The 22,186-nt window shown below is 45.2% G+C and overlaps 1 protein-coding gene across 1 annotated transcript; it reads left to right on the top strand.

Annotated features, from left to right (window-relative positions):
* The first annotated feature begins 4,681 nt into the window (after positions 1 to 4,681).
* Positions 4,682 to 18,231, top strand: STMP1 (short transmembrane mitochondrial protein 1). Its single transcript, XM_090043322.1, has 3 exons — positions 4,682 to 4,980; positions 14,246 to 14,299; positions 17,814 to 18,231. Exons 1-3 carry the CDS (start codon positions 4,966 to 4,968, stop codon positions 17,886 to 17,888), a joined length of 144 nt encoding a protein of 47 aa, XP_089899448.1. The 5' UTR covers positions 4,682 to 4,965; the 3' UTR covers positions 17,889 to 18,231.
* The last annotated feature ends 3,955 nt before the right edge of the window (positions 18,232 to 22,186 follow it).

The raw sequence follows: 22,186 nt of genomic DNA, 5'->3' as shown, positions 1-22,186 counted from the left end.
CTGAGAAGAAATCACCTTAAATCCAAAAATATTTGACACCCAGCATGCCCACTCTTACCACTAGTCAGGTGAGACCAATGATTTTCAGTTTGTGCAAGGAGCTGTCACTCCCCTTGAAAACTCAGTGCACGTCTATCCAGGCAACTGCTACACAGTGGAGCCATGCAAAGGTTCGGTCGCTGATTCAATTTAGAGGAGATTCAACTCAATTTGGCGGCTGAATCTCTGAATTCAACTCGAATCAGGAGATGCATTAATCTCTCCGAGTCAAATCAGAAGCCTCTGATTCAATTTGGAGATTCGACGAGTCTGACATAGACACAGCTTTATATGTTTTTTCTACATACCTCAAGGTACCAGGCAGCTTGTGAATGCTGAGATAGTGGGGCTGATGGAGTGTCCCACAGGAGCATGGGGGGGGGGTGTCTCCAGCCCGCTTGGCAGTGGATCTTGAAGTAGACCAGAAGCACTTCCTGTCCACTTCTGGGTCCGCTGCGGAGTGAGTGGGGGACTCCCCCTCCCCCCCCCCCCACAGCTCGATGACTTGTGCTCCTGGTTCTGAGGTGGTACCCAGGGTCCCCCTGCAGCTGATTGCCAAGTCACACACTCAGCAGTGGACCCAGAAGTGGGCTGGAAGTACTCCTGTGGGATGCTCCATCCACCCCACCATCTCAGCATTCATGAGCCACACCTGGTACTGAGGTATGTAGAAAAAGCATATAAAGCTGTGTCTATGACCAAATCACTGATTCTCTGATTCAGAATCGAATCTTCAGATTTGACTGAATCAAATTGGGACAGTCTCCGAATCAGTGTCTGAATCAGCACTGCCCCCCAAATCGGGTCGAATCCAAATCAAATATGGCCCACTTTGCACACCCCTACTATGCAGCCCCCTTTCCTCACTATTATTCTTGCCAGCCTCTGTGGTAAGAGCTAGCATCTACAATAAGATGAACTACAGCAACTGCAGTAGAAGACAGCAGAGAGCACCCCTTCCAGAAAACCAGAGAAAGGGAACTGGATGGTAGGCAGCAGGCCATGTAGTTTACCCACTGCTGAGTAGCACAAAAGCAGCAGATTCAGTGCCACTTGGCAAGCTGGATTTCTTGCATTTTCCATGTGTAGCTCAACATAGCAACTGCTGAGATGGAACAGATGAAGTCTCAAGCTTCTCCTTCTGTCTCTTAGCTGAAGAGGTGAATAAATGAACAGAGAATAGCTATAGCCAATTCCCCAATTCTACCTATGTGCAACCTGACCTGTGGAACTCTCCATCCTGGTATGGAAACAGACTCTAGAGATCTTGAAATAACTCAGTCCCTGCAATTTGCAATGAATATAAAACCCCATGCAACTTTAAAGCTGCCAAAAAGAGAGCATATTACCTCCAGTGATAAATGCCACCCCTTACACCCATTGTCCAAAATCAACAGCTAAAAGGGATTCACTGCTAGCTGATGTAAATGGAGTGAATTTATATTACAGGGAAAAGTGATTTTTGGCTTTCTATTAAATGTCACTATAACACCTAAGTGGAAATTTATTTCAGGTAGGAAAAACCCCCAGAGTTGTAGTGTTTCTGTACAGTGTTTCTGAGCCAAGGATGTCTGATAGATGCTGTATTCATCATATACTAAACTTTAGAAGCAGAATTTTAACAAAGAGGAAACATGGGAAACATAAAGCTGTGGCATTAGCATGCATTTTGTTTGATTGTGAAGATACCACAGCAAGTCTAGAATATGGTCGCCTACCCAGAGCAGGGTGCAAAAGCAAGATTTTCTAAGGCATGACAATGAGGTATGCAACTCCTATAGACTTTCTGTAGGATTTATGTGCTTAATTACTATCTATGCCTTTAATAATCTCTCTCTGAATTCCATAATGAAGCATGATCATTCACAGAAAATAATCCCAGATATAGACCATTTTAATAAGGAGGATAGCTAATGGGGGTGGGGTGGAGAATATTTTATTGATATTCTTCTTCATTTTTGTCAAAATTGAGTTTGGAGAATGTCTAATCCTGAAATTTCAAAATTAAAAAAAAGAGAGAAAAACATCAAATTAACTTTTTTTCTTAAATACATTTCACATTGCTTGAAGCCTTCTTTTCAAAGATTTAAGATGTAAAATTTAAGGCTGGGATTTTTAAAGGAAACAAAGAATGTTTACATTCCTTTCACTGAACTTCAGTGAACTTTTTGTGCAGTTCCTTTAGATGCTTTGAAAACCCCAGTCTCAGGCAATTCATTTTTGAAATAGAGACTAAGTTTCTGGGAGTCTTTTTGGCAACAATACCAAGAGCCGCACACTTGAAATTTCACACAAAAGCTCATCTTTTGCTAAATCCCAATGTACCCTACAGTACAAGTTTCCCTTGATTTATGCTGTACATGCACTCCCGGAGAATGGCGCATAAGTCAAATTCGCATAAAGTGAACCCACTTTACAATGTAACAAATAGGGATAGGTTCCCATGGCGGTGAGGGAGGGAGTCAGGCTGGGACTAGGGAAGGGGCAGAGAAAGGGGTGCCGCTCACAGGGCTGCACAAGGCAGCAGAGAGAACAAAGCAGCACACACCACAGCCCCAGCTACAGCAGCCCCAGAAGCGGCCAGCCCCAGCTGCCTACAGCCACTGGGCTGCACTGTGCTCTGCCTGTCCCCGCTCACCTCTGCTCCTGGGCTGCGCCTTGCGATGGTATAGGCAGCAGGGCATCAGCTGTTCCCAGGGTGGCTGCAGTCAGGGCAGGGGTGAGTAGGGCCAGGGCCCTTTCCCCTCCCCATACAGACTTACCTAGTTGGGTGGGGGACATCTATGCTGATTGCATAAGAGTGAATTTACATGGCCTATAATGAATTATGTGTCTAAATATGCTCATCGTATAAGAGCAAATTCTTATATAAAGAACCCACATAAATCAACGGAAACCTGTACAAAATGCAAGTAGTTAGGCAGCTTCTACTGTTTATTGCTCATCGGTAGAAGATATAGGTGTTGAGGAAATATCTAAAAGATATCAGATTTACCAAAAGAACTTTGTTGGCCTATGTCCTTAGACCAACACAGCTACAACCAACCACCTGAGATTTTAGTTTTTTATTGTTCTATCACTAATTTCAATAAATGTGACCATGACTTAAGAGGCCTGAATTGGAATAGCACTATATATGAGAGAATACCATGCATCTAATTGAATATCCCTGGCTGACACTATATTGGACTATTACCTATACAGGGTGTATTGGAGGAATGTTAAGAGAGCCTGGATATGAAACAGAGCTACTGTAGGACTAAAAGAAAAAAAAAAGGTCTAATATTAGCAGAGTTGTGTGGGGAAAGCTTACACAATACTTGCCACATTACAAGTGATGTTAGTGAAAGCTGTCAGGTTTGCTACTTCTAAATTTCTCCATTAAAAGGAAGTTACTATATTAACACCATCTAAATCAAGCCAGCTGTGACACTAGCAGGCAGAAGCCAGGAATTTCAACCCTGGATTTTTTGATTACACCTGTGCTGCAAATTGTTGCAGAAAAATAAAACAAAATGATCCTTTGCAGCGGTTCATTAATGTAGTAGATGTGACACCCTTACGCACGTGCTGCTTGAGACTCAGACGACATGCCAGCTGCCTGATTGAGGACTCAAACTCCACTTGCTTTTGCTTTGTATTGATTTTTTTTTTTTTTGCATTGTTTAATTCTCCTTGCCCTCCTGCATGCTTTCTCCTCTTTATCCCAGCTGTTTTGCCCATCTCCTCCAGGGATCAGTTAGGCCAGCAACCAAAGGGACTGCTAAGGCAAAAGCCAGACACCCACCTGGGACTTTCCTTTCCTGACTTTATTCGCCTGTGCTGTTAATACTATTTAGCACAGCACACAGGGCACCTCCTGTGCTCACAACATCCCCAGCAAGGAGACGCATACTAGCGAGCCTTCCCCCTAGTACACTCAGTTCTTCATACACCTACAGATTCTGGCTTGCGCACCACAACCACATGTGCATACACAGCTCAAGCACGCACGCACACACACACACACACAACCGCAAGCACATCCCCAAGCATACACCCCCCCCCATGCCTCACAAGCACCCAACCTTACTAGTGCACATACACCCCACAGCACACCCCTATCAGCACATAACCATGCACACAGGTGCACGCAGACCCTCACAAGCACCCCCCCACACACACTAGTGATGAGGAAAAGTACTGGGGCAAGCAAAAATAAAGTTAAGCCATAATAGGGAGCACAAGTAAAGGCCGAAAAACAAAGGGGCCTTGAGATAAAACTTACCAGGAGACAGCTAGAGAAAACACTTTAGTCTAGCAGGACTCCAGGGTGATTTATTGTCAGAATGCCAAGAATGAGGGGGAGACTTCTGTGTCTTTTTCTCACAACTATATAACAGACTCTGGACTCAGCAGCTGCAGAGAATTAGCCGCCCTTACTGCTTCTCCCCCAGCCTTATAAAATAAAGTAAAGCGCGCTTTTAGCCAAGCAGCGATCCTGTCGTAATTTCCACATCACTAGTGCACACCCACCTCACAAGCGCACACTCTTCCCTGCAATCGCACACCCACCGCATGCACACCCCTCACCCCCCACAAGTGTACACCCACACTACAAGCACACGAAGTGCCCACCCCAAGCACACTCACATCCCATACGCGCGCGCTCACACTCCCGCTAGAGTACAAGCCCGGCCGCCTCGGCCCTGCTGTGCGGCGGCCCCCGCGGGCGGGCGGGTGGGTCGGCAGGAGAGCGCGGGCCCGCTCCCAGCAGCGGCGGGCTCGGGGCGGAGCCGGCCCACACCCACACGCGCACAGACAGACGGGCGGACTGGCGCCGGCCGGTGAGTCAGCAGCAGCCGGGCGGAAGAGGCGCTGCTGCGGCGGGGAAATACTTCCCCAGGAACAGGAGCAGAAGCAAGGCTTCCAGGGGAGGCGGGCGCCATGTTTCAGTTTCTGGTAAGTGCCGGCCGGCCCCCAGGGCCGAGTGGGCGGCGGAGCCCTCATGTGCCGGGTGCTGCTGGCGCAGGCTCGGAAGGGCCGCTCCCGCCCCGGCCACCGGGGACACCAGGAGCTGCTCCTGCTCCCTCAGCGGTGGAGGCGTCTCGCGGCTTGTTCCGGGGAGGTGGGCCCTGGTGCTCCAGCAGCCCCGGGGAGACGCGCTGCCCAGGGCTGTGTCTGCGCCGAGATCCGAGCAAGCAGGATCTCACGGAGGCGGGACGCCTAAATGCAGCTTGCTCTGACTCACTCCAGAGCCATCTTGCATGTTTCCATCCTCTAAAGATAGCCCTTGTGGGAGGACTTGCTTCGGGACTGGCCATTGCCACTCTCCCCACTGCCTTGTCGTCTACACTTGCGTTGCTCCTCTCGTCGACGAAAAGTTTGGGAAGCACTGCCCTAAGGCATGGCCCCTCACTCTCAGCCCACAGCCCCCCTCCCCCCCCGTGACCCCATCCCCTGATGTTGTGACCCCACTTGGGTCGTGACTCACAGTTTGGGAGCCACTGCCTCAGACTCACACAGCTAACTACCTCTCTGTCGTGTTAGAGACCCATACCTCACTAGTGCATTGGAGTTGCTCTGCCCCCATACAGCTGTTAGTGTTGCACCTGGGCGGGAGGGAGCTGTCACACTTGCCAGCAGCTCCATCCTGGTTCCTGTAAGCAGTCCCTCTCCACTCCACACCCTGCCTTCTGCCCCTATGTCATGTAAAAATGGGGAAGTTTTAGTTCCACAACTAGATGTGTAGCTGTAATGTGTCAGCAGTGACCAGTCAATAGGGTTAACAGCTACAAATGTTTGCACTCCAGAGAAACTATATTTTTACATAGTATCAGTCCATAGATTTCATAGACATTTGGGCTGGAAGAGACCCTGAAGGATCATCAAGTCCAGCCCCCTGCCCCAGGAGCAGGAAGTCAGCTGGGATCATAGGATCCCAGTAAGATAGACATCCAAATGTGCCTTGAAGGCGTTCAAAGTGGGTGCTTGAACCGCCTCCAGTGGCAGTCTGTTCCACCTTGAGGGCTCGGACAGTAAAGAAATTCTTCCTCATGTCCAGCCTGAATCGGCCGTGACGGAGTTTGTGACCTTTCAATCTTGTCATCCCTTGGGGTGTTTTGGTGAACAGACATTCCCCAAGATCCTGATGAGTACCCCGACAAACTTGTAGGTGGCCACCAGATAACCCCTGAGCCTGCGCTTTTCCAGGCAGAAGAGTCCCATAGCTCTCAGCCTCTCATCATAAGGTCTGTTTTCCTGACCTCTGATCATATGCATGGCTCTTCTCTGGACTCTCTCAAGCTTCTCCACGTCCTTTTTGAATTGTGAAGCCCAAAACTGGATGCAGTACTCCAGCTGCGGCCTCATCAAGGCCGAGTGCAAGGGGAGAATGGCATCCTGGGATTTGCTTGGAGCATCTATGGATGCAAGCCAACGTTTGCTTGCTTTACTAGCTGCAGCATCACACTGAAGGCTCGTGTTCATCTTGTGGTCCATCATGACCCCCAAGTCCCTTTCGCCCATAGTGCTAGCCAACCTAGCACTCCCGAGCCTATAAGTATGCTGCAGGTTTTTCCTCCCAAGGTGGAGAACCTTGCATTTATTGGTGTTGAACACCATCAGGTTCTCGTCCGCCCATTTCATGAGCCTGGTAAGATCCACCTGGATCACCCTCCTGTCCTCAGGTGTGGATGCTTTACCCCAGAGTTTGGTGTCATCGGCAAACTCGGCCAATCCACTTCTGACACCAATGTCCACATCACTGATGAAGATGTTAAATAGTATAGGCCCTAGGACAGCTTTGAGGGACCCCACTGGTGACTGCGCACCAAGATGAGTCCAGGCATTTATACACAAACCTTTTTGTCCCATGACATGCTGGAGATCTGCTGCTTTGGAGCGGACTCGATTAATCAAGTCAGCTCCACACGCGAGCTGATGTGCGCTGCACTGCACCGCATGCAGTTGTGTAAGAAAAGCAACATAATGTGTGTCAGCATGCAGAAAATGGCGGCAGTGCACTTTTGAATTACAACACCTTATATGCGTTTTAGTTCAAAAGTACTCCACTGCCATTTTCTCAGCGACAATATGCGTTTCACCACTTACACAGCTGCAAGCAACACAGCGCCAAGTGTTTTTCAAAACACTCGGCACTGCAGCACTTGTGTAAAAAATACCCATGTCTTCAGTAGCATGTGACACACACACGTGCTCTGGCCTTACTAATTTTGTTACAGTTTCTTTAGATCACCAGCAGTGTGCCCCCAATACATAGTTCCAGTTATTCCTAGCTACCATTTTCTTCAAATAACTCCAAATAAATGTAGTTAGATGGAAGTGAAGTGAGTGTCCTGGTCAAAACATACACCACGTAATTTTTTCATAGTACAAAATGTTTTTTAGCATGGTCAATGTATGTTTTAAGTCAGCGGCCTTTTGAAAAAACGAGCTTTGCTGTTTTGTTTTTGTCTTTCACTACTTCTTTCTATACTGTTTTCCCCATTTATGCATGTAATGAAACGTGGCCAAACACTTTTATAAAGGCTACTGCTTCCATTCTAGTACTAAGCCAGCTTAGAAAGCATGACCTCTTTAGTGCATTAGTTTGCTATACTGAAGTCCATCCAACTCTATTATAGTAGACCTTCTTAATATTCCTTCTAAATATTGTCAGTTTTCAAAATGGTCTTAAGGCTCTCTCTAGCATGCTGCCTGCTTTTGTTATGGGGCTTCCTAGCTATTTTCCCCCCTTCCATTCAAATTCTTACCTCGGTAAGCCCCTGACCTCTTTGCTTCCACAGTGCATTGCTTCATGTCTTGTGTCTGCAGTTCTTTTCAGTATTTGAAGCCTCTTGAGTTATTTTCCCTTGAGGCCATGGATAGCCTGGTGCAAATCAAGCAACCCACATTTAAAATAAAGTAAAAAACTTGGGAACACCTGACACAGATTCTGAAAGTGGTTTAACTCCATTCTAAGTGGAAATTTTGTCATTATTCCAGATGCTGTCTCCCCTCACCCCGTTTCTCCCACACATGCACACATTTTCAGTCTACAAACCACTGCTTTGAAATCAGTGCTCCATATCATTTTTTCTCTCCTCGTGCCCCTGTATTCTGTTCTAAACAAACCAGATAAGAAACACTAGTTTCAAAGGTGAGATTAAGTGTGGTATTTATGATAATATACGTCTACCCTTATCAGTATCAGTTACTGCATGTTCTTGCCTCACTGGCCACATAAAGAGTTCTGACCGTCTTCTTCCCCTTCCAAGCTTTATATGCATCTCAAAACTCTGATGCATGTCTAAAACTAGATAACCAACAACAGGTTTTAATCAGTATTCTAGGTACATATCTTTAATACCTGGTTCTCTTCCCACCCTCCATACTCATTCTATTTACCTGTTTGTCACTGAGAGTCTGGTTTTTAATATTCTCAGCTTTGGTACGAATAAGTTCAAATAATACATTGCATGCAGAGAGAGGGGGATGGGTATACATACATATATATGTATATGTGTGTGTACATATTCATACATATGTATCTATAGATGTGTATATATATTAGAGGTGCACCAATACATCAGGTTGGTACTGTTATGAAGAAAGTCGTCTGTATTGGAAATCAACCCGATGCGGCCGATAATTTGGCCAATAAATGCTTGTGTGTGCATGCAGCTGCAGTGCAGCACTCAGGCAGCAAGGAACAGATCTGCATGCAGCTGGTAAGTCCATTGTGGTGGAAGGGGAGAGTGAAGGGAAGGGCCATGGGTGCCCCTCATGATAAGGGAGGGGGCAGGGGCAGGCACTGCCCTGCCAAGATGGGGCAGGGTGTGGGATGGAGCCGGGGCTCCTCAGGGGGATTTGGGTGGCTCCCACTGCTGCTTGCACCCCAGGAGGGTACAAGGGAGGGGTGCGCCTCTGGGTGTGCACAGGGTGGGGTAGGCAGGCTGCAGATGTGGGCTGGAGCCGGAGTTGTACTGAGCTGTTCTGGGTGGGGGCTGAGCTCGGGGCAGGGAGCTGCAGTCACCCCAGATTTCACTATAGTCCTGCTCCCAGTGCCGTTGCTGCTGCATGCCTGGCTCAGCCCCGGTTCAATGCTCCACCTTCACCCACACTCTGGGAAGAGCCAGGGCTGCGCCGGTTGCATGGCAGCAGCAGTGCTGGGAGTGGGGCTATGGCAAAACTTGGAGTGGCTGCAGCCCCCTCTGTAGTCCCTGCCCCAAGCCCAGCCCCCGCTGAGAAGAGCCCGGCATAGCCCCGGCTTCAGCCCTGAGCTGCAGCATGCCTGCCCCACCCCATGCCAATCCAGGGGGCACACCCCCCACCCATGCCCTCCCAGGGTGCAAGCAGCAGTGGCAGCCATGCTGTCCCACCCAGGAGCTGCAGCTGTACCCTATGCCTCACCTGGCTAGGCAGCACCTGCCCCTGCCATCTCCCTCACTGTGGGGGGTGTTGATCTGCCCCCCCCCCCCAACACCACTTCCGTCCTCTTCCACTACAACAGGCTTACTAGCTGTATCGGAAATTGGCTGTCAGTATTGGCCCCAAAAATCTCTATCGGTGCACCCCTAATATATACGTACATGCATATACATGTATGTGCAAGGGTATATATCTATCACTCTGCATGCAGTGTATTATTTGGACTTATTTAACCCCAGCCTGAGACTATTAAAAGCCAGTCTCAGTGACAAACAGGTAAGTAGAAGGTGGGGAAAGGACATGTATATATGAGAAATTAGAATGCCTCTGTCTCCTGGGTTTCTTAAATTTTTCTTTGGGATTGGTTGGCTGCTCAAATTCTGGAATCTTTTTAACATCAGTCTCTCCTGAATTATTCGGTTCTCGTGTTTTTATAAAATAAATAAGGCTTTTTATCTTGTCATGCTCCAAAACAAGATTTCAGGGTAATTATGAAAGCATGTATATTTCTTCCAAATGAACCCCTTGTATCTCTCTGTTTCAGGAAGGACATTGGGTAATAGCCTTCCCCAGTAGGTTAAGCAGCTTTAAAAGTCTTGATGTTTCTGAACTCAGGGGCTGCCTGAAGCTCTTGTACTACAAATGCTTGATAACAATCACTTTTTAATTAACTTTCTGATTAGTGTCTGAAATATGATGAAGGGGCGGGGGGGTGGGGAGAAAGGAAGGGCACATTAATTCTGGGTTCCTTCTTATTGTGGGTAGAAAGAGCATCTGTCCCTCTCCTTTCCTTGCCCCTCCCTGCCCCCCTTAAGACTGTAGCAGGGAGATAAAGGGATAATCTCACAAATTTTTACACTGTTTTTTTGTTGTCTTTCAGAATTAAGGAAGTGTCTGTTGTTTACATTTTAAATGTGTCTTAAAATACTGAGCACAGATGAAGTCCCTCAGACTTTCCTTAGTCCCTATTTTTTTAATTAACATGCACATTTTTATTGCCCATTTTTTTCAGCTGTTGAAAAGTCTAGATAAGACAGAACTGACCTTGCATGTAATATTGAGCTATGACTTAAGATAATGACATGTTTTGTTCATGCTTATGGGTTTCACAGAGTTTATAGTTTCTAGGGTCGGAAGGGACCTGAGCAAATCATCTAGTCCGCCCCCCTGCCATGGCAGGAAAGAATACTGGGGTCAAATGACCCCAGCAAGATGTGCATCTAACCTCCTCTTAAACACCCCCAGGGTAGAAGCCTGCACCACTTCTCTTGGAAGCTGGTTCCAGACCCCAGCCACCCTGACTGTGAAGTAGCGCCTCCTGATATCTAACCTAAACCTACCCTCTGCCAGCTTGTGACCATTATTCCTGGTCACTCCTGGCAGTGCTCGGGGGAACAGTGACTCCCCCAATGCCTGCTGATCCCCCCTGACTAGTTTATAACAGGCCACAAGATCCCCCCTCAGCCTTCTCTTTTGGAGGCTGAACAGGTTCAGGTCCCGTAGCCTCTCCTCATAGGGCCTGCCCTGTTGTCCCCTGATCATACGAGTGACCCTCCTGTGGACCCTCTCCATGCTGTCGACTTCCCTCTTGAAGTGTGGCGCCCAGAACTGGACCCAATACTCCAGCTGCGGCCTGACCAGTGCTGCATAGAGGGGGAGGATCACCTCTTTGGACCTGCTTGATGCATCTGTGGATGCAAGCCAAGGTGCGGTTGGCCTTCCTAACTGCCTCCCCACACTGCTGGCCCATGTTCATCTTGGAGTCAGTGATGACCCCCAGATCCTTTTCCGCCTCCGTGCTGATGAGAGGAGTTCCCTAAACTGTAGGCATGGTGCCGGTTGTTCCTCCTGAGGTGCATCACCTTGTACTTGTCTGTGTTAAAACCCATCCTATTCTCATCTGCCCACCCTTGTAACCTGTCTAGGTCTGATTGTAGCCTGTTGCATCCTTCCAGTGTGCCCACGTCCCCCCACATCTTAGTGTCATCAGCAAATTTGAACAGCGTGTTTTTTACCCCCTCGTCCAAATCACTGATGAAGATGTTGAACAGCGCGGGCCCGAGGACCGAGCCCTGCGGAACCCCACTGCCCACGTCCTTCCAGGTTGAGAAGGACCCATCCACCACCACCCTCTGGGTGCAGCCCACCAGCCAGTTGGCGACCCATTTGACTGTGTGGGTGTCTACACCACAGCCCCCCAGTTTCTTAATGAGAACAGGGTGAGAGACAGTGTCAAAAGCCTTCCAGAAGTCCAGGAAGACTATATCCACTGCTACCCCTGCATCTAATGATCTGGTGATCTGATCGTAAAAGGCCACCAGGTTGGTCTGACAGGACCTGCCACTGCTGAACCCATGTTGGTTGCCCCTAAGCATGCAGTCCCCTGCTGGCCCCTCCTGGATGTGTGCCAGCATAATTTTCTCGAACAGCTTGCCTAGGATCGAGGTAAGACTAACTGGCCTATAGTTTCCAGGTCCTCCTTCCTCCCTTTTTTGAAGATGGGGACCACGTTGGCCCTCTTCCAGTCCTCCGGTACCTCACCAGAGCACCACGAGTGCTCGTAAAGCCGTGCCAGGGGACTTGCAATGACCTCGGCCAGTTCCTTTAGAACTCTAGGGTGGAGATCGTCCGGACCGGCTGACCTGAATACGTCCAACCCCTCCAGAAGCTCCCTAACTAAATCCTCGCTAACCCATGGCCCAGGTGTGCCTCCCCCGGGGCCCGAGGGGGGCCCAGCAGGGAGGTGGCTGTTCTGGTTCCTACTTAGGAAGACGGAGGCAAAGAAATCGTTAAACATGTTAGCTTTGCCGTCTGGTGTGACGACCACGTTTCCCATGGCATCCTGCAAGGGCCCCACATTACCCAGGACCTTCTTTTTACCCCCTGTGTATTTAAAAAAGGACTTCTTATTGTCCTTAATCTGGGAAGTTAGTCCCAGTTCCATCTCTGCCTTGGCCTTCCTTCCATCTTTGGACTCAAAGTAAGATGTAAACTTAAATCGGGATCGAAGATGTTTTTACCCCTTTCTAGGTGAAGAAAATGAGGGGATCCTCTTAATAAAATGATTTGGGGTAGGATAAGCTGAAAGATTCTTATACCGACTAGTAACATAAGTTGCTCTTCGCACCACAGGGAGAGAGCACAAGAGAGAGTTCTCAAATGAGAGTCTGTTTGCGTTCTGGTAAATTCATGGACACTACCAAAAGGAAAGTTCCTTTTCTAAATTTCCTTTTAATTTTGAAAGGATTCATAAATCCAGTTTATCTCTGTACAGCATACATTAATATCCCATACAAAACTCTTCACTGAGTTTGATTTTCTTTCCAGTTTACACTACCAGCATAATCTAGAACTCTTGCAGAAACCACATTAAAAACCCGCTATAGGTTTTTCTCTCTCTTGATCTAGGAGAAACCCGCCAAACTCTGAGTTCTAAAAATGATAAATAAAATGACAACCATACTTCAAATTCATACATTTAGTTAATCATAATGTCAACATATGAGAGTATTAATAAACAAGTAGTTTTCATTAGTGACAATAGCTTACTAACAAGAACATGCTTTTTACTAGTGTCTGGTGCATGGTTTATGCTTCTGGAAGAGTGAGCTATATTTTATTCTATCTTGGGCATGTCTACACATCGCCATGCTTTAGTAGTTCCTTTTGGAAGTACTAAAGCACAGCAGAGTACGGGAGGTTATTGCACCATGTGCACAGCACACAGATTTTGCCGCTACATTGGTGTAGCAGCATGCTATACTGGGGGGGACTGCATTGCTAAGGCAATATAGCTGGTGATCACGTGTAGACATGCATGATCGGTACATCGCCATAGCACACCGGCAGCATAGCCATCGCCATGACGCTATCGGGCAATGTGTAGATACACCTCTTGTGTGTTAAATATAATTTCCAGTTATATTTCATTGCAAAATCATACCTGTTGATTGTTAGTTTGTTTTGGGTTTTTTGTTAAGGAAGTAGGCTAGACTTGTAGTATTGATGGCCAGAAACATCTTATTGTGATTTTGTGCACCAAAGAAGCATAAAATAGAACTTGAAGATGGAAAATAAAGGTCTGTTTGAATTGGGGCTGCCAGATGCTTAGCATTATTGAAAAATCTGATTGTATATTTCTGGTGCTCATCTTTTCTCCTAGAAGTACTGTGAAACCTGAGATTTTCCTCAGCCAGAAATAGGAGCGTGTTAGGACGTATACATTCGTTTTCCTAATGAAGCTTCATAGAATAAGTAGTTGAATTCTCTTATAGTTGGCTCTTGGTATCATGGACCTAAGGCCTACCTGTCTCTTCTCTGCAAAGGCAAGCCTGGAAGAGAGTGTTTGGAGGGGTAGAGGTTTGGTAGCTGTTCGTTTGCACTCTTCTCGCAATCTTAACACCAATGTTCCTATGGCTATTATATCACTATATGCATAACCTCCAGAAGGTAGGTTCCTCTTCCTTCTTCCCCCAGCATCATTATTGTTTGTATTACTGTCTGGGAACTTCATTTGTGGATCCAAATCCCACTATACTGGGCAATGTACAAATAAAAAATGAGAAGTATTCCACAGGCTAAGATGGAATTATGATTTTAATAGGTACGCAAGGCACTCATTACAAAATATAGTGAGAAACTTTGAAGACGTGCCACGTTATGGAACCTGTGAAATGGGACAAATTTCAAATTTTTCATGAAATGTCTTTTTTGCTGTCTTTTAGCCACCTCCGCTGATAAGTATCAAGGGACTCTGAAGGAGAAACATTTAAACTCCTTGTCTGTCTCTTTTTAGCTCGGTTTTGCTCTTGGCAATGTCGTTGGGATGTATCTGGCTCAGAACTACGATGTAAGTATTATTTTTGTTACAGTAATTCTTAGGGGGTCTCAGCTGAGATAAAGGCTCTGTTGTGTTTCTATAATAACCACAGATATCAAGACAAAAATCACTGCTTTCAAAAGGAGCTTATAATTTAAATAGACAAGACAGTGGAAGGAAAAACAGGAACAGAAAAGTGAAATCTTTCCCAAAGCCATAAAACTGGTCTGTGGCAAAGTCAGGCTTAAAGCCCACGTCTCATAACAGTTCAAGGAACTGGGAGTAAGCCATGCTAACCATCAAATGGTCCTATTTGTTTGTGTATAAACATTTTCTAGATGCCCTGTGCTAATGTTGAAAATGAAACAGTTTGTACCCTCCCAGGCCAAGTACAGATAGGCAAAAAGCTGGAGGCTGAATCAGTTAAGTCTAAGCTGCAGAGACTGATCTTATAAGTAAGTGAACAAACATTGACTTTCGATTCCAGAAATGTAGCCACATGCCTGTAGTGGCCCAGGCTGGAAGCCAGGGTGTGCTGGAGCATGCCTTCCTGCTCAGCTGGAACAGGCAGCTTAGGCCAAGGCTAGCCTGCCCACCTTGCAAGGGTGGGGGGAAGGGGAGGGGAGATGCAAAGCATCCTGGGATGCTTAGGGACTGTGACTTAATTTGAATATGAAAGGGGACCTGGGACAGAAGCTTAGTAAACTGATTTAGCTCAAATCAGTTATGTCTGGTACTGCATGCATTGAGGTATATCTTAAACTGGTTTTGGCTACTTTGAAAGTGGTTGATGTGCACTGAACTTCTGTTGTGTTACAGATTTGAACCAGTTTACTGATCAGTTATATGTAACTTACATGCAAGTCTATGTGTAACTTATGTCCCTAGCTCCGACACTTTTCTGGACAGCTGTACCTCTTTAGGTAAACCTGACATCATCCTTTTCTGCTTGGCTTTGGGGACTCAATCCAAAGTTTCTATTTTCAATAAAACTTTGTTTGGTTGTTTTTTTACATTTTTGTTTCTGTGGAATAACTTGCAAGTATACATATACTACCCACCTTCTTACAGGTTTGCAGATTAAGTAGTTCTAAAACTGAGAAGATATCAATCGTACTTTTCAGGTTCTCCCCTCTCTCCCTCCTTCTCTCCCTCTCCCTCTCCCTCCCCATCTTTAATTTTAAAGTAAACTTACTAGCAGTAGTGAAAAATTAGGGGTTTAAAACTATTCTAATATCTTCTTCACCTGTTTATACCCCGTTTACCCATTTTTTTATTTATATTGAACAGTGAATTCCTTTAGTTTCTCTTTATTTTCTTGTCTCATACATTAGTAAAGCCTGACAGTGTTTCCTGGATTGGGGCTGTGTTTCTTTCCTGACTTGTCTTCTGTTCCCATGACTAATTTTAAGAGGCCATGTAAATGTTGTTCCTAACTTGTAAATGTTGTTCCTAACTTTTTTTTAAACTAAAACTATCTTATTTTCTTGAAGCTTAAAGTTTGGAACAATTGCTACTTCAGGTATAATGCAAGCATGAAGCAACATAAAGGTGTTTCACCACAAGAGGGCAACATTTACTTTTGAAAAAGAAGAAATTCACCCTGGTGATGTAACTCATTTGCTATCATGAGCCTGGAATTTAATATATTTATCAGTGTCCGAGTCATGCAATCCTGTAGAAAATTAACTTGGGTGCCCTTCCTCCTACACCAGCCCCTATCCCCCTCAAAAAAACCCCATAAGTGTGTGTAAGGGTTTGTGTTTTAAAATATCTTTATACAGAAACATTATTTTGTGAAAAGACCAAAGGGCCATGAGGATAGATTTGTCTGTGTATCTAATCCTCTTTGCAAGGTTTGTTACAGACCAAAGGGATTTTTCCATTGTGTAAATTTCATAAAACCCAAAATTTCATTATGTAAATGTTCACACTTAGGCCCCAGTCTTGCCATCCCTAATGCAAGTGCTTCACTTTAAGCATGTAGTATACAAAAAAAGAGTTCTTCCATGTGTTAGAATATAGCTTTCTCATTAGAAGCGAGTGCTGAGATTCTCTTGCAGTTCTCCCAGTTATCTTGAAGGGCTGAAGATTATGAGAAAAACACCCAATACTTCAAGAGTCCCAATAAAATCAAGGATTGGCAAAATTGCTTTAAATTGTATATATATATTAGTGTAGGTGTATATATGTATGTATATATATTCTAATATTATAAAAGCCTTAATCTGTCTGTCGGTTGGTTCGTAACACTTTATTTGCTTTCTGATTGGCATACAAACAGCCAATCAGCATGCAAATAAGCATTGGGTCAGGTTGCAGCACAACACCAAGATGGCGGGGAAACAGGGAACGGACTGGGGGGCATTTTGCTCCCTGGAGGCGAGAGCAAGGAAGCAGAACATGAGCAAGGGAGTAGAGCCATCTTGTGTTCCCCACCCCCTACCCTGCTCCCTGCAGGTGGTGATGATGGAGTTGTTGCGGGGGGGGGGCAAGGCCACCAGAGCTGGCCTTGACTCCCCTCCCCCTTACTCCATGCAAGTGGAATTTAACATTTTTGGCTATCAACATTTTTGGCTGGATCACTTTTTTTAAAATAAGGTGTTTGTAATACCAAAAGGATTCCCACCCTCAAAATAAGCTTCTTTTAAAGATAAACTTTTTCATCACAACCTGAAACTTCAGGTTTGAATATTGCAAGTGTCAGCTCGTACACAAAATGGACGAGAAGAAATTTTCTTTTTTTACGGATCTTTCTCTGGAGGCTTGAAAGTCTAATACAGTGATTCTCAACCAGGGTTTCCTTGGCAACCTGGGGTGCCTTGAGAGCCTTTCAAGGGTGCCATGGTGTGCCATGCACTGTTAGCACTGTTAAGTGTGCAAACATGATTCACAACTTAGATAAACCCAGAGATTTCAAATAGAATTAAAATCATTCTGACCTTTTAGGGTCTTTCTGAGTTCTTAGCAACAGCATCATTGCATTTATTATTGTTTTATTATTATTATTGTAGAGGGTAAAAAATGTTGAAAATGAAAATCTGGCATTTTCTGAGAGGTGCTTTGAAGGTTGTGAACCACTGGCTTAATATTGTCTAACACTGATTTTCTGCTCTACAAAAACACAGAAGTTCTCAAAATACCAAGAGAATTTCTAAGAAGAAAAATGTAGCTAAGCATTTAGTGGAGTGTATTCTTTGGCAGTTAGCTTCTTAGTTTTTCTTTTTCAATTCTTTTTCTATCCTATCATTCCCAACAAAAATGACAATACTGCATTTGGCTTACCTGTCCTTCCATCCAAAATGACCTTTTTGAAAATCCATCATCACCACCTGATGGATTGAATTGTTAAACATGGTGCTGCTTGCTGCTCTCCTTCATGAGACTGAATATAATTCCTGTATTGGTGATGTACCAATGGAGCAAGTCCTGGAAACACTTCAAAAAATTCCTAAGCTTTCTGGAATGTGTGCTTTTCCAGATCCACAGCTGGTCATGCTAAATAGCTAATATGTCTTAACTTTTCTTTTTTTTTTTTTTAAAGATCCCTGACCTTGCAAAGAAACTTGAAGATATTAAAAAAGATGTGGAAGCTAAGAAGAAACCACCTAGTAACTAATCCTAAGCCAACAGTGTTGCCTGGATCTACTTCATACGGTCTTTAAGGACATTATTTCCCCTTCAGATGACAAATACTAGCTGGAAACGTAGCTTGGGGGCGGGATTTCCTCCACTTCTGCTTTCTCAGAAGCTGAATATCCTGAAGTTGAAGTATGAGCAGAAAATTTGTTCTGGGACCTACCATCATGTGTTTCAGGAATTCTGATTCTCAGCTGATGCGTGACTGGAAAACATAGTTTGTGGTTTGTTTGTTTTTTTGCTGTTGTAGTTTCCTAATATTTTATATTCAATTTTTTAATTTGTTAAACTGGAGATCAGTAAAAATTCTACAACTACCCCTACCTAGAATTTTAATTTCTTTCTGCAGTATTTTAAGAATTTAAAAGGAACTTGTCAAATTAGCTTTTAAAGAATCCTTTTCATTTATTCTGAGCAAGAGTTCTTTACCATGTAAACCTTTACAGTACTAGAAATTGATGATAGCCATATTCATTTTGGGCTCCCTTGTGGGGGAAAGAGGGTGCAACAAATGCATCTGAGTATTTTCTTGTAAGTCTTGCTTCCCTGGACTTGAATCGCTTTTGGAACTCTCCACTGGATTCTTTCTAGTCTGTTCACATCTTTCTGGACATGGAATATAACTCCTGGTAAAGATTCACCAGTGCCAAATAGAGCAGAAGAATTGCTTTCTTTGAATTTCCAAGTAACACTCCTACTAATACAACCCAGTATGCTGTCCATTTCTCTCCCTTTTTTTGTTTTTCTCCCAACCCTCCCCTTCCCCACTCCCCCCCTCCCGGCAGCATACTGTTGGCTTATATTCACATTATAGTCTACTGTAACCCTCAGGTCCCTCTCTCTGCAATGCTGCAGCCAAGCTAGTCATTACCCAGTCTTTATTTGTCCATGCAGTTATTCCATCCTAAGTGCAGGATATGCATGTATCTTTGTTGAATTTCATTGCAGCTCACTTCTTCAGTCTAGCCAGATCATTCTGGATCCTAGCCCTACCCTCCAGTGTCTGCAGCTCCATCCAACTTGGTGTCATCAACAGACTTGCTCAGTGTGCTTTCAATCTCACTGTCCAGATCATTAATGAAGATGCAAAATACAAGAGCAAGGACAGTCCTGTGGGGAAGCTCCCAGTTAGACACTGACCCACTGATGGCTCAGTGTCTAATTGGGTATGATGATCCAACCAGGAATGCGAATATTGTTAAAGTATCTGTTTAACCTCCTCTAATTATATTAGCAGCTACTCTCCACAGCCTTTGACAGGTGAGGAAGGAGGTGGCAGCAAGTCCCGTCAGACAACACAGCCCACATGAAGCTCTAAATAGCAGCAGGCAAGGGACTTTCCCAGCCTGCTGCAGCCATCGGCATGCTAAGAAAGAAGGAGCAGATTAGCTATGGGTACTAGTCACCCCTTGGCCTTCCCCTTCCTCCCTGCCTCCTGCCTGCTTGTTCCTGAGGTACCATGCTGCTTCCTGTCTCCACCGGACTGTGTTCCATGCTAAAAGTTAACTGGTAATGCATTACCAGTATAAATATACTTATCATTTAAGTGTTTAACCTTTCACAGCCCTAGATCCAGCTAGTTATGTATACACCTTGCAGTACTTTCATCTAGTCTGTATTTCCTTAGCTTGTTAATGAGAATGTCAAAAGAGACACAACCTGACTGTAGCAAGGCTTTTAACACTATTGCATCCACTGCTCTCCCCCAAACCCTACACCATCCACAAAGCCTGTCACCTTATCATAGAAAGAAATCAGGCTGTTTAGACGTGATTTGCTCTTGGTGAATGGCTATTCCTAATCACCTTGTTCTCCTCTAGGTGCTTCCTTGAGGACCTGATCCATGACCTCTTCAGGTACTGAGGTCAGACTGAGTGGTCTGTAGATCCCCAGATCCTCCTTCCCTTTCATAAAAGTGTTTACGTCCTCTTCCAATTATCTCAACCAGCCTCAATGAGTTTTCAAAATAATTGGCTATCTTCTTCATGAGTACCTCAGCCAATTCCGTCAGTACCTTGGGGTGCATTTTGTCTGGCCAAGCTGACTTGAAAGCATGTAGCTTCTCTAATCTCCAACCTGTTTTTCCACTACTCAAGGCTGTTTGCCTCCTTCTCTATCTTTGCTTGCAACTACATTCGTCATCTGGTAGCTGACCCTATTTGTGAAGGCTGAAGTAAAAGAACCATAAATTACTTCAGCCTCCTGCATTCCTTAAGGGGCCTATGGCTTCTTTGGTCTTCATCTTATTTTTGACATACTTGTAGAATTCCTTTTTATTGCCTTTTATTCTCTTGCCTGTTGCATCTTAAATTGTGTGTCACCCTTCCTAATTTACTTCCTGCATGCCTATGTGATACTTTTACACACACACTCTCTATCTCTTCCCTGGTAATATGACCACGTTTCCATTTTTTGTAGAATTCCTTTTTGAGTTTCAACTCATTGAAGAGATTTCTGTCTAGCCAGGTTGGTCTCCTACTGCAGGTCCCATTCTTCCACCATAGCTTGCTCCTGAGCCCTTCAGATGGCTTCTGTAAAGTACAGCCAGCTCTCCTGGACCCATTCTCTTTTCCCTCTGAGATAGTCCTCCCAGGGAATCTTGCTCACCAATTCCTGGAGTTCATTAAAGTTTGCTTTTTTGAAGCTGTGTCTTTATTCTGCTGCTCTCCTTTCTTCCTCCCCTTAGGATCTTGAACTCTATCATTTAATGGGCACTGTCACCCCCCAAGTTATTTTTCACTGTCAAATTCTCAACCTCACTGTTCAGAAGCAGTAGATTAAGAAGTGCTTCTCGCCTAGGAGGCCTCTCTACTGTCGATATTAAGTTATCTCCAATGTAGTGCAGACATTTTCTAAACTCTTCATGTACTGCTCTGCTTTCTTCCTAGCAGGTGCCCCAATAATTAAAGTCCCTCATGAGAACCAGGTCCTGTGATTTGAAAGCTTCCATCACCTGTTTAAAAAAAGGCCTTGTTCTTCTCCTGGTTTGGTGATCTATAACAGACACCCACCATGACAACCTCTCCTGCTGTTCTCCCCGCTGACCTTTACCATTAGGCTTTCAGTGTGCCTGCCTTCTATGTGTACTGCATGAGAGAGAAAAAGAGAAACAGCTGTTACCATATACCATGTAACAGTTTCCCCTTTATGTCCCTACCTGTCTTTCCTGAAAAATTTATACTAATGTATGACGGTTTGCATGACTGAAGTACCTATCGCAGCACATCTCCATAATCCCAGTTGTATCATAATTCCTCAATAGTACTAAGACTTCCAGTGTTTCATATTTATTTCCCATGTGTCAGGCTGTGACCTTGAACCTGGGGCCTCAGTCTACCTGGCCTGCCACCTCCTCAGCAGGTCATTGGGGCGTACATCTTCTACCATAGATTTATCACCAACTTTGCCTAGTAAGTCCTCTTTCTGCGTTATTGTGAAAGAATGTCCAATTCTACTTATCCAGGGAGCCCCAAAAAGCATTTAAATACCTGAAACAGGCCTACACCTCTGTGTTCACTCATCCAGATCCTACCCTACCATTTGTAGTAGAAATGGATGCATCTAGCACTTCCATAGGTGCAGTGCTCTCCCAATGGCAGGGCCAACAGCAGATCTTGCACTCCTATATTTTCTTTTCCTGAAAACTTATCCCAGCAGAACAGAATTATAAGATCCTGGGTAGCAAACTCTTAGCCATCTGGGTGGCCTTTGGGGGAGTGGTGGCATTATCCAGAAGGAGCACAGCACAAGATACTGATCCTCCCAGGCCACAGGAACTTATGAGTATTTCTACATGGCAAAAGCTCTCAGAGGCAACTGCACTGGGCACTCTTTTCCTCCTGTTTTGACTTCCAAATAACCTGGGTCCAGGAACAGAAAAGCAGATGTCCTTTCTAAAGAACGTGATACTGATCCTGTGCAGATGTTAGCCCAACCCAGCCCTGTGACCACATGACCAACAGAGCCATGTTACCAAAAGGCCTGATAGCCTTCCTTCAAGCTGCCACATGAAATGAAATTTCCCCAGGGAGCAGGCTGCCCTCTCGACAGCCCCACCAGGTGCAGTAGAGTGTCATATTCACAGAGGTTAGGATCTATATGCCCCCAGGTCTGGCTAGTGACAGTGCTTTGTGCAAGTCATGATTCACTGTTGGCAGGCCACTCCAGAACAAACAAGACCTGCTAATAGGTTGCCCAGTGCTTCTGGTGGCCATGCCTGCATGAGATTGTCCAAGACTTTATCCACTCTTGGGATCTGTGTGCCTACACTTAAACTCG

This window comes from Crocodylus siamensis, chromosome 4 (assembly GCF_052110815.1).
Source record: "Crocodylus siamensis isolate JL-2025a chromosome 4, ASM5211081v1, whole genome shotgun sequence".
In the NCBI taxonomy this organism is placed as follows: Eukaryota; Metazoa; Chordata; order Crocodylia; family Crocodylidae; genus Crocodylus; species Crocodylus siamensis.
Note: the sequence above shows the minus strand (reverse complement) of the source record. Positions and strands in the feature narration are given on the sequence as shown.